At 28.6% G+C, this 12,467-nt stretch overlaps 1 protein-coding gene across 2 annotated transcripts; it reads right to left on the bottom strand.

Annotated features, from left to right (window-relative positions):
- Positions 1-768: 768 nt before the first annotated feature.
- Positions 769-4,677, bottom strand: LOC112727565 (probable 2-oxoglutarate-dependent dioxygenase AOP1). 2 transcript variants are annotated; one of them, XM_072209411.1, is made up of 3 exons: positions 4,167-4,677; positions 3,080-3,401; positions 769-1,644 (listed from the first exon to the last, which is right to left on the bottom strand). In XM_072209411.1, exons 1-3 carry the CDS (start codon positions 4,541-4,543, stop codon positions 1,396-1,398), a joined length of 948 nt encoding a protein of 315 aa, XP_072065512.1. In that variant the 5' UTR covers positions 4,544-4,677; the 3' UTR covers positions 769-1,395. The 2 variants fall into 2 exon arrangements, with proteins under 2 accessions (XP_072065512.1, XP_025633147.1); XM_025777362.3 differs by having other exon boundaries at positions 3,080-3,407; positions 4,167-4,671.
- Between the last annotated feature and the right edge of the window lie 7,790 nt (positions 4,678-12,467).

Here is a 12,467-nt window from a genome sequence, read left to right as displayed (position 1 = left end):
TAAAATAATTTCTGAGTTAGATTCGTTTTTCAGTTTTTGATTCAATGTCTTGCTATTTTTTGTGCTTCTCTCTCGCTGTATTCCTTCTTATTTTTTGCCCTCACCTCATTATAACCGTCGATCGTTGCAATGTGTTTTTAAATGTGTTTCAATTAATAAAATGTACTCATATCTGTTGCTCGATAACAACACTGGCCATTGATGTCCATAATCATCATCATGGACGTATGTTTTCTTTTTCATTTTTGGTAACTACAATTTCTTTTAATTTAACACCAAATAAGTATTTATATGATTAATTTTAAAGTTAAAATTTTATAACATATTAAGTCAAGCCATTAATTAATTAATGAATATAATTAATTATATATTTATTATCGCAAATAATTATAAGATCACTTTCAGACATTTATATGAAATCAATTAGCGGCTAAGTTAACTTTAAAAATTCTTTTATACCTGTTTACAATTTATTCAAACCTGTAAAATAATCACCATCTTTTTGTTTGGGGTACAATCCTTTGGATGTTGTACAATCTTGTTAGAAACTATGAGAAGAGATTAGAGAAAGGGCGTTGTATATATTTATTAAGGAAATAATGTTTAATTTAATCCTTAAAATTTTCAGTTCTCATCAAAATAATTATTATTTTTTGAAAATAACTAAATTAATCTTTGAATTTATAAATTGTGATTCTTTATTCGTTTTTAATTTAACTGTCGTCAACATAATCTCCATAAAAATGCTCATATAGAAGAGAGATATTATTAAATAAAACAATACCCTGTTATTTATTTTTACAAGAAATCGATAGAATACATCTTACGATACAACGATAATGTTAAGATAACTTCAAACCATGCACACTTCACACATGTAATATAAAATTCATCGTAAATTAGTTTTTGACAATTATATTTGATAACGACATCAAAAGCAAGAGAGATATATATTATTTGGTTTAATTACTCTGTTGGATCTTATAGTTTTGCAAAATTTTCAATTAGGTCTCTATACTTTTTTTTTAATTGAGTTCTTGTACCAAAATTTTTTTTAATTGCGTCTCTATATTTTTTCTTTTTATTTGGGTTTTTACACCAATTTTTTTTAGTTAGGTCCCTAAATTAAGTCAATTACTGCTAACAGGAACCTAATTAAAAAAAATTGATATAAGGACCTAATTAAAAAAAATGTATAACGACCTAATTGAAAATTTTGTAAAACTATAGAAATTAACAGAATAATTAAACCATATTATTTTTATCTAGCCATATAAAGTTTTTAATATACGGCTCTCTTACTTACGTATAGTTGTCAAAACTAATTTAATTCTTTAAGCAAGCACAATAATACAACCATTATTGGCATGAAATTGTCCCTTTGTAATAAAAGGTTCATACTCCAAAGTATGCTTTGACTCGCAAATCAGAGTCTATGATCTTCTCTTTGTCAAAGAAACGAAGGTAATCAAAATGGTCAAATAATGGTTTATAGCGCAAAGGATTTTTGTCATCAACAAACTCTTCTGGCATTTGCACAATGTCACCATTAAAAGTGAAAAGCCCCATAGAGTACCTAATTTCCTTTGCATTATTCATTATCACTCGATGTTCACACGGACGTATCCTGCCATTGCTCCAAACCTATATATACCATGAAAAAGATTATATTTTATGGATAATTTTAAATAATAATTGTCGTACCAATACCGCAATTACGCATCACGTAAGGGTAGTTAATTTATTTAATAACTGTGAATACTTTTCAATCAAGCTTTGAAATAGAAACTATTTAATTTAATAACACTATTAAAAAAATCATTTTTAGTGATAATTTATTTTATTTTTAGTAACAATAAAAATAGCTGTTAATATATTTATCGACAATTAAACAGTCATCTTATACTTTGTCGCTAAAATTTTAGTGGCAATTACATAATTGCAGGTAAAGATCTTTTAACCGATCGCAAAAAATATATAATTGCCACTATAACTTATAGTAATAACGATAAATATATAATTGTTACAAAAACATAAATTAAATAAGACATAATGATCATTATATTATTGTCACTAAAAATTTGTTATTAAAAATTATTTATGTCGTAATATAACAGAAAAATAACTATTCTAAAATATTTTTCTAGATTCAATGCCAAGAAACAGGTTTATGAGAATTTATAAGTCTCAAAAATCTAAATTATAGAATTGTCTCAAATAATTCTAAAGAATCTAAGATATTACGCGTTTTTGAATTATAAAAAAAAAAGAGAATAAGAATAATTTCTTACAATAAATATAGTACCTAATAATTCAATTTTACCAGTTATAATGATTTCTATCATTTCTCTGTTAAAGAAAATATTATGAAGAGAAGTGTTAGGAGATCAGTAGATTTTATGATTTGTAACTATCAATTATTCATTAATAATACTTTTAATGGTGTGAGATTTCATCTAACGGTAGAAAATTATTCATTTTTTTTTCTGGTTAAATACTAGTCAAATTTTGATTAAAGTGCTGATCCTTATACTTTCTGATATGTAAATTTACACATAAAAATTACACCATATCTTATTGGTTAGTTTATTTGTAGAAAATATTGTGTTTTTTATATTAGTATTGGCTCTAAATATCTTCGTTTTTATTTATAATTATGGTTAAACATTCATAATTTTTTTTTTCCTTTTCCATTACTGTCTCTAGTCTCTTACGTGGTCAATTTCAATTAATTTTTAAAAAATGAATGCCTCCAATTTTTATTGAAATACTGAAATAATGTATCTGTCTCAAATTTTTTTAGGACCAAACAAGTTTAATATTTAGTAGCGACTACTACAAAAATATTTTTATATAAAAATGATATTATAAATCAGACAACTAATAAAAAATTTAATATATTTGATTGAATTATCTAATGACTCATAATATCATTTTTACAAGAAGATATTTTTATTAAATATCTTAATTTTTTTATCCAATTTTCTGAATGGTAAATACTTATATTTTTTATTTACACAAATCATGGTTGAATATTGAATTAGTTTGACATAATTATGAGTAAGAAACGTTGAGTCACCTTGAAAGCATCTCCAGCCATGACGAGAAAGAAGGAAGGGGAGGGATGAACAAGCACCCAGTCCCCATTCTTGATTTTGATTTCCAAACCTGCCACACCATTCAGCTGATGCAATACTGATTGCATAGTCAAATCAGTGTGAGATTGCATTCCCAAATGAGTTTCATTCTTCTCTGGTGGTCTGTATTTGAGGCACCGAAGAAGGTAATTTCCTGATTCTATGAATGAATTGCATCGCTCACTGTCGACACCATAGCTCTCAAATACCATCGTCTTTGTCACTTTGTCTACTTCTCCCAATAGCTTTGCATACTCATTCACGCTTTCGCTAACACAAATTCACACATTTAATCTACCTTATGCTGGATGCTATGGTCATTATGGTTACCACCATGAATATGATAGTTATACAATTTTAACCACACTTAAAAAATATTATTAAAATTAACGTAATATTTTTTTATTACTTATAAGTAATAGTGGCACAAAACTTTTTCACCATAAGTTACTTCTAGTTACTTTTGGAATCAAGTTAGACAAACCATAATAGATGTCCTAGATTGTGTAATAAAATTATTTATTCGAAAAATTTATGCAATTAGGTAAAGGTATATAAATTATTATGTATCTAACATGCTTTTTCATGGAAGAATTTTTTTGTGGTAAAATTTTTTGGATATTAAAAATTAAATTTTAAATTTTTTTATTATAAAAATTCTGATATCATACTATATATAAAAAATTATTTATCTGAAAATTAAAGTTATTATGCAAAAATATATGAATAATTATATATCTCATAGGTAAAAAAAATAATTAGTGCCTCGTTTGTGCAATTTGGATCCTTCTACACGTAATATCTTTGAATCTATATCTTTAAATGAGGAGTTTGAGATTGATATATCTATTATTTAACATATAATTAGTTAAAAATTATCACATAATAAAAAACAATATGCTTTCATATGTACTATACGGAAAACTATTTTACTTACCCATGACTACATCTAATTAAATATCAATGTAAAAGAATTTATAGAACAATTTTACATAAATTTTAATAAACACATGAAAAAATGGTACCAACCAAAAACGATCATTCCCTTGTGGCCACATGATGTTTGTGAACTTCTGGCATCCCTTAATGTTTAATGGATCATCAATCCCAAGTGATTCATATAATGGAAGAGATGGAATTTGTCCATAATAATTATGAAACAATTTCTGACTAGTCTCTTGCTTCTTTGTCTCCAATGGCAGACCAAAGAGTTGTTCCAATGCAGAGACAACAGAATCACAAAGCTGTTCACCAATTTTGTTGTAACGTGCAATGAAACAACCATGATCCTCCAACGCAGTTCGAACTACTTTACATGCTGAAACCCACGCTTCAGTTCCAGGCTTCAGCGTTTCATCGGTTAAGTCAATAATAGGAAGATGATGGGTTCTTGTTTGGGATCCCATTATGTTTGAACAATTACCTAATTGAAAACATGAATATGTGAGTGTGAGAAAATTGATTATTTATCACTTGATATTATAGTTTGATTACTCCATTAATTTAAGTGTATGAGTTCAATACAAGTTCTATGAAAATAACTTTTTTTTTATTCCACTATATTTCTTAATCTAAAAGGTTAAGAACTAATTCGTTTCAGATTTGAACTCTATTTAAAGATTTGTTATTGACCAATAAATTATTATATACATAAGATGAGATTCGAATTCCTAACACTTATTTAAGCAAACCACTAAACTAAATATTTGACTTACTCAAATTAGTTATTATATAAAAATAATGGAATAAATAAATAAACAAAAGAAAATATTGCGAGGTTATAGTAATGTGTCCTCCAAATATAGTAGTTTTTGTAGCATGACTGAATTAAAAAAAAAAAAAAAAAAAACAAAATCATTAATCACTTAAAAGAATGCAAATATAATGTTGATGATTTATCACTTATTGATATTATAGTTTGATTACTCAATTAATTTAAATATATTAGTTCAATACAAATTCTATGAAAATAATTTTTTTATTCCACCGTATTTTTTAATAATTTGAGAGATTAAGGACTAATTTGTTATAAATTTAAATTTTATTTAATAGTTTATTATTGACTAATAAATTATTTCATATACAAAGTGAGATTCAAATTTCTAATACTTACTTAAATAAACGATTAAATTAATCACTTGACCTATCCAAATTAGTTGTTATATAAATATAACTGAATAAAAAAGAAATATTGTGAGGTTATAGTAACGTGTCCTCCAAATATAGTAGTTTTGTTTTTTGGTATGGTTCTCAATATTTATTGATGTATTTAACAAATAAATAAATAAATAACCATTATTAATCTGTCATTGCTTGATTTTGGGACCCCTATTTCCGTTCAGGACCACTAAATATGACGTCCTGGATTGATTTGATTAATAATAGTTTATTGATTAAGCATGACTGAATTAAAGAAACAAAAACAAAAAAACAAAATCATTAATCACTTAAAAAAATACAAATATAATGTTGATAAAATAATTTAAGCATCTGTTAATTTTGTAGTTTTTTACGATATCTTTTAACTGATAAGTCAATAATTAATCTAAATTCTATTTAAAGAATTTATTGTTGGTCATTGATTATTATATGTACAAAATAAAATTCGAATTCTCAAATAATTTATTTAAACAGACTAATAAACTAATTATTAGATCAATCTAACTCAAGTGATCCATCAACTTTATATTATTTACTTAATTTGATGAGGCCCACAATTTATGACATGTACTGGATGTTTTATTGCAAAATAATAAAATTTTAATTATGTGACATAGTATGGGCATTTTATTTTCAAACTTTTTAAAAACAGATAAACTAATCGACTACTCCTCGTCATTTCAATGTACTACCTGCTAGTATAATAATAGTCATTTTCTTAATTAGTTGGCTAAATTATCCCCAACTTGAAGAAATTAAAAATAGAAAAAGGACATAAACAACGATTTTAATATATTGATTGTAATTAAATATTTCAAATATTCAAAGCAACAATTATTGTGAAGAAAAAAATATGTTTGTTGAACATACATACATTTTATTATATTCTGTAATCATATCAATTACTAGTTGGATCTTTTGAAATTAGAAGTGGTAAACAGATCTAAATCTATTGGGTCAATCTGTATAATTTGTTAAAAAACATAGAGCAGGCTGAAAAATTGAGACTATTATATATAAAAAATTCACCTAATTCGCACTGTTTAAAATGTGGGTTTTGACGGGATAGAACGGGCATTCTTGTTAGACTCAAGTTTTTTTTAAAATGTTCTAATTTGGTGTTTTGAATTATGTTTTACGTTTGATTGATTATGTTCTAAACTTCTAGATGTTTAATTATATATTTTGGATAATATTTATTTTACTTTGTATAATATTAATTTTGTTATTTTGTTTCAAAAAATTTGATTTATAATTGTGTTTATTACATATTTATAATTATAAAAATTTTAATGTTTGTGAATTTAGAAATTATAATTTTCTAATATTTTTAGAAATTATAAATAATTAAAATAGTTGTGAAATTATATATATTATTTAATATTTAATAAAAAAAAGAGATTTTGCGAACTTGACCCGCCAACCCGTTAGCTCATTGTTAAGCAGAACAAGGTGGAATTTTAAGACCGCCTCATTAGGTAAGACAGAATGGGGCAGAACGAACCTAAAATCGTCGGGCTGGCCCAAGTAACTCACCAGAAAAGGCGGGTTGGGCTAGAAAATTGGGACCGCCTAACTTGCACCACTTAAACCGCGGGTTTTGGCGGGGCGGGCTTTCCTGCCGGGCTTTTTTTTTTTGCAAGGGGGTATTTTTGTAATTTTTTTGGCAAAATCCAGCTTCTCCCAACTCAACTTATAAGAGTATGAAAATGAAAATTGAGTGTGTTGAATTATGTTTATTTTGCTTTGGAGACAATATTTATAATTATGTTTTGGATTATGTTTATTTTGCTTTGGAGACAATATTTATAATTACAAAGACTACTTTAATATTTATGAAAATAAAAAATATAATTTTTATATCTTTAGAAATTACAAATTTATTAATATGGTTGTGAAATTATATATATTATTTAGTAATTAATAGTAAAAAAAAGAGAAGTTTTGGCGGGCTTAACCCGCCAGCCCGCCAATCTGCAGTTAGACAGAATAAGGTGCAATTTTAGAACTGTCTCACTAGACGGGACGAGACGAACTAACCTGCCAAAGGACAAATTTCTGACAAGACGGAACAAACTTTTCTACTTGCCACCCCTAACTAGTAACAACCCTCAAACTTTTATCCAATGTTGATAACTTTAAATCTTTTTAATATAACAAGCCAAGTTTCAAACTCAAGCACAACCTGTGTAATATCTTACAGAACTTGATACAAGGACAATGTTACTAATTTGCTTTGAAGAAAAGTAGTTTATTTAAAGAAAATAAAAAATATTTTTTATTCTTATAATATTTACAAAATTTTAAAAATATTTTTAAGATTTAATTTATATCAATTTTATACTTAATATTTTAAATATATTTTAATTATATCGTTAAATGTTAACACTGTTAATAGAAATGTTAACGTGACAATTATATCTTAACATATTGTTAACATGTAGCAATCATAAAAAATCAATAATTTTTGAACAAATTTTAAGACAAAATTGATATAAATCTCAAACAAATTTGAGACAAAATTTTTATTTTTAACAAAATTTAAATGAATTTTTTTCTCAAAAACTCTTGTTACTAATTTACATTTTGTTTGAAATTTTGTCCGAAATTTATTTTAGACGATTTTGTGATAAATTTCGAATAGGCATTTGTCTGTTAGATTTCTAACTATTATGATGTATTTTATACGAATTTAAAATAAATTAGCCAACATAAAAATAATGTATTTTAGACAAATTTCAAACATAAAAATATTTTATTTTAGACAAATTTCAAACAAAAATATATTTCATTTCAGATAAATTTTTAATAAATTTAGTCAAATATAACAGATTTTTTTCACACAAATTTTAGATAAAACAAATATTTCTTTTCAATTAAATTTCAGATAAATTTAATTTAATATAATTTGTGTATTTTAAATAAATCTCATACAAAACAAAAAATTATTTTCACACAAATTTTCTACAAATTTAATATAATATTTCAAATAATTTTCATACAAAATAATTTATTATTTAATATATAAATATTTTAAAAAATAAATTGTACACAATCTGTTTTCTATATTAAGACCATTACAATAAAAAAAATATATTATATCATTAAAATTATAAACACATAATAAAATCATGAAAAAATTATTTACAATAAAAGACATAAAAAAAAGATTTATTACTAAAATGCTTTTATCCATAAATATAATCATACTAAAATAAGAAAAAAATAATTAAACTAAAACAAAAATCCTTTAAAAAGGTCACAAATCATGAAATAAATTAAAATGCACTAACTAATTCATCTAAAATTTTTTTAATTTAAATCAAAGAAAACATATACTCCAAATATCAATCACTCGTGTTATCATCCTCATCATCATTAAAACCTGTTCCAAGCTCATTTTCTACAAGAATAAACAAGGTTGAAGGAAGTGGGAGATTCAACTTTTTATATAAAGCATGAATTGTCTTTTTAGTAGAACCAATTCTTTTCTGTTGAGCTTTTAGTTGACATCCTTGATCTTTTAACTTGTGCTCAGGATCATCCAACTTAACCTTTTGCTCTTCATTGATCATTTCTTGCTCCTTTGTCTTTTCTTCCACATGTGAAGTTCTTGCTCAATATTTAGATCGTCTTTGGATGTCCCTGAGCAAGTTTTGGAACCCAATTTTGAAGAGAGATCTAAACTAAAAGAACATAAACCAAAAGCAGCTTTCTTTTTTTTCTTTGTCACAACTTCGTTCCAAATAGTGTAATTATCTAGCATATTTAGGCCTTCCTTAAATGCCTTAACATCTCCCTTATTATCCAAGGAAAAAGCTACATGAGAAAGTTCTGTCTTTCACTTTTTGTGCAACACCCTAATATTCAAATCCTTATTCTCAAGTCATAAGTCAATGATAATAAAGTTGTACGACTCTCAAGGTGAATTTATAATATATAAATATATATTGAAAGAAATTATTAAACAAGAAGCCTGAAAAGGAGTAAAATAAAATCGCGAATTCGAGAACACTCACACATCGATAACAAGCACCCCAATTTTGTGGTTTATCTTGTGTTGAATTTAGGGGATTTTATCAACTTTTCTCACATTTATTCAATGAAATAGCATGGTTTTGTGAATTGCTCCTAATTTGTGCTTAAGAGTAAAACATGCTTTTTAGGCCTTTAAATTGCTAATTTTAGTTCACTTTAATTTCATTCGATGCCTTGATATGTTTGTTGAGTGATTTCAGGTTCATAAGGTAAAGATGGATGGAAGGAGTGAAAAGAAACACAAGCAAAATGGAGAATTCATGAAGAAATGAGGATTTGCATAAATCTACCAAGTGACGTGTATACGTGGCCCATGCTTACGCGTGGGAGGGACATCTGCCAAATGACGCGTATACGTGGCCCACGCGTGTGCGTGGGAAGAAAATCTGCCAGGCGACCTATACGCGTGACCCATGCGTACGCGTGACAAGCAACACGTGACCAACTTAACAGAAAATATTGGGGGCGATTTCTGGACCTGCTGAAGCCCAATCCAACTCATTTCTGAAGCTATTTGATGTAGAATCCAAGCTTGGGCAAGGGGGAGCACTTAGTTGTAGGATAGCATCATGTAGGTTAGTTTTCTAGAGAGAGAATCTCGCTTTTCTCTCTAAAATTAGGGTTCTTAGGTTTATTTTGCATCTTAGATCTAAGTTCAATTTCTTGTGTTCATCTTGTTTCCTTTACAATTTCTTATTCTTTCATCTTTGTTCTTTTTAGTTTTTTTGTAACTTTCCCTTTTATGCCTCTTTTATGTTGATGAACTCTTGTTGGATTTGGATCTCTTTTAATGCAATTTGATGTTTGATGTTCTTTTATTGTTAATTTGAGTTGTTATTGTTGATTCCTTATATTAGGTAGTTGTAGATTTTACTAGTTCTTGCTATTTGCCATGCTTATCTTTTATGCCTTCCAAGTGTTTGACAAAATGCTTGGTTGGATGTTAGAGTAGCTCTTTGAGCATTCTTGGCTTGGAAAGTGAAATTGAGCAATCTTGAGTCATTAATACCCAATTTAGATTGGTGATAGAGTTGTTAGTTAATATTATTTCCATTGAATCTAATCTCTTGCTAATTCAATTAGTGAGTTGATTAGGATTTTTGGATTGAGATTAACTAGTCTTATTTGACTTTCTCTCATGGAAGATAACTTTACACCTTCTTCCAACATTGGAGATGACAAAATAAGATAAATTCTTGTTAATCACTGTTATGAATCCTATATTCTCAATCCTTGTCATGAATGTCTCTCTTTATTAATTGCTTTTTTTAATTGTTTTCTTTACTTTCTTGTCATTTATTTTCTTGCCCTTTTATCAATCAAACCCCTTTGTTCCTTCATAGCCAATAATTGATCACTTCATTGCAATTTCTTGTGAGATGACCCGAGGTTTAAATACTTCGGTTAATTTTCATTGGGGTTTGTACTTGTGACAACCAAAATCTATTAAAATTTGAATTGAGCATTACTAGTTCGTTGGGAACTATACTATCAACGGAATTATTTTGAATGAAATTCCTAACCATACGAAAATGCTCTTTCAAATTTTTGTCGCCGTTGCCGGGGAATTGCAATGGTGCTATGTTATTGGCTATTATGAATATGTAAATCTGTTTGCCTTTTGCTTGTTTGTTAGTTTTTGTTAGGTTTAGGACTTTGTTGCTTATTTTGTTAGCTTTTGTGTCTCTTTTCCACTATGAATTCTCACCCTTTAGCTATGAGTTTGGCTCAAATTATGTTGTAGGAAATGGGAACTACAATGACAACATGCATCAAGGATGGAACAATCAAAGATGGGAGGAGTCTCAAGGAATTGATCACCCTTCTTGGCAACAATCTCCGGTTCCTTATAGGTATAATTCCACTCCTAATGCATATCAACCTAAGGGATGTGGTGACCCTCATTGTGTTGTCAACAACCACCACTATATGCCTATGAACCACCTCTCCAACATAATTTTGAACCACCTTACTCACAAGCCCCATACCACCAAACACCTCAATATGACCCCAATCCATATCCATCATACCAACCACCTTATGAGCCATATGAACTATACATAGAACCACAACAATTCCAACACAACTACTCCCAAGAACCACCTCTATATACACCATCTCCATACCCTTACTAAGATGAACCACCTTCCAATTATGAACCCTTCCTCCCAAACAATGAACCCTCTCTTCTACCACCACCTTCATTGGACCAATCTCTCCAACTCCTAATGCAAGAACAACAAGAACTTCGAATTCGTTACCAAGAGCAAGGGGAAATGGTGGCGAGCTTAACCAAAGTGATGAGCCAATTGGCATCAATGTGCTCAACTATCCAAGACACACTTATTGCTAAATGTGGAAGATTAGTTGTAGAGCACAATGAGAAGGAGAATTTGGAGCTTCAAAGGGAAGAAGAGGAGTTAAAGCAAGGATTACCACAAGGGGAGGAAGTTGGGACAATTGAGCCGGAAGAAGTGGTTGAAGACCTAGGAGATGTTGGAAGTCCATGGGGATGTAGAAGTAGAGAGCCCTCTTCCAAGAAGCTTGATATTGATGTTGAGGAGGGTGTACAACCTCCAAGGCATATCATGGTTGGAGACTTTGAAGAGGTTGATCAAGAGATGGATTCAATCATCGATGAGTTTCTATCCATAATTGAATCCTCTCCCATTGGGCTTGACATAGAGATTAAAGAAGATACCTCACCTCCCATACCCTTGGTAAGCAATGTAGAAGAGATTGAATTGGAAAGAAGCTACCAAGAGGAAGAGGTTGAGCAAGAAGCAAGCTCCATCATTGAAGATGATTCCATACCAACCAACATGTCTTTTGGAATTAATGAACTCCCCTCATTGTGTTGTGAAATTGATGATAAGGAGGACTGTGCACAACCTCCGACACATGGTTTGAGCAATGAGGGATGTATAGAAGAAGTTGGTGAGCAGAAAATTGAAATTGAAGAAGCTTGCCAAGAGGTGAAGATAGTCAAAGAAGAGCACAAGGGAGTGGAACTTGCAAGATCATTGGAACCACCCCTTCCTAAGTCACCATCCAACACAACATTCAAGTGGGTAAAATTCTTATCCCTAAGCTTTACTTTCTCACTTGAATATGGTTTGATTGAAAATGATG

Source organism: Arachis hypogaea, chromosome 12 (assembly GCF_003086295.3).
Source record: "Arachis hypogaea cultivar Tifrunner chromosome 12, arahy.Tifrunner.gnm2.J5K5, whole genome shotgun sequence".
Lineage (NCBI taxonomy): Eukaryota > Viridiplantae > Streptophyta > Magnoliopsida > Fabales > Fabaceae > Arachis > Arachis hypogaea.
Note: the sequence above shows the minus strand (reverse complement) of the source record. Positions and strands in the feature narration are given on the sequence as shown.

Coding starts and splice junctions, on each gene's coding strand:
- LOC112727565 (XM_025777362.3), bottom strand. CDS start 4,543: ATGGGATCCCAAACAAGAACCCATCATCTTCCTATTATTGACTTAACC. Junction 3,408..4,166: donor CAAGGGAATGATCGTTTTTG/GTTGGTACCATT, acceptor AATTTGTGTTAG/CGAAAGCGTGAATGAGTATG. Junction 1,645..3,079: donor TGGCTGGAGATGCTTTCAAG/GTGACTCAACGT, acceptor TGGTATATATAG/GTTTGGAGCAATGGCAGGAT.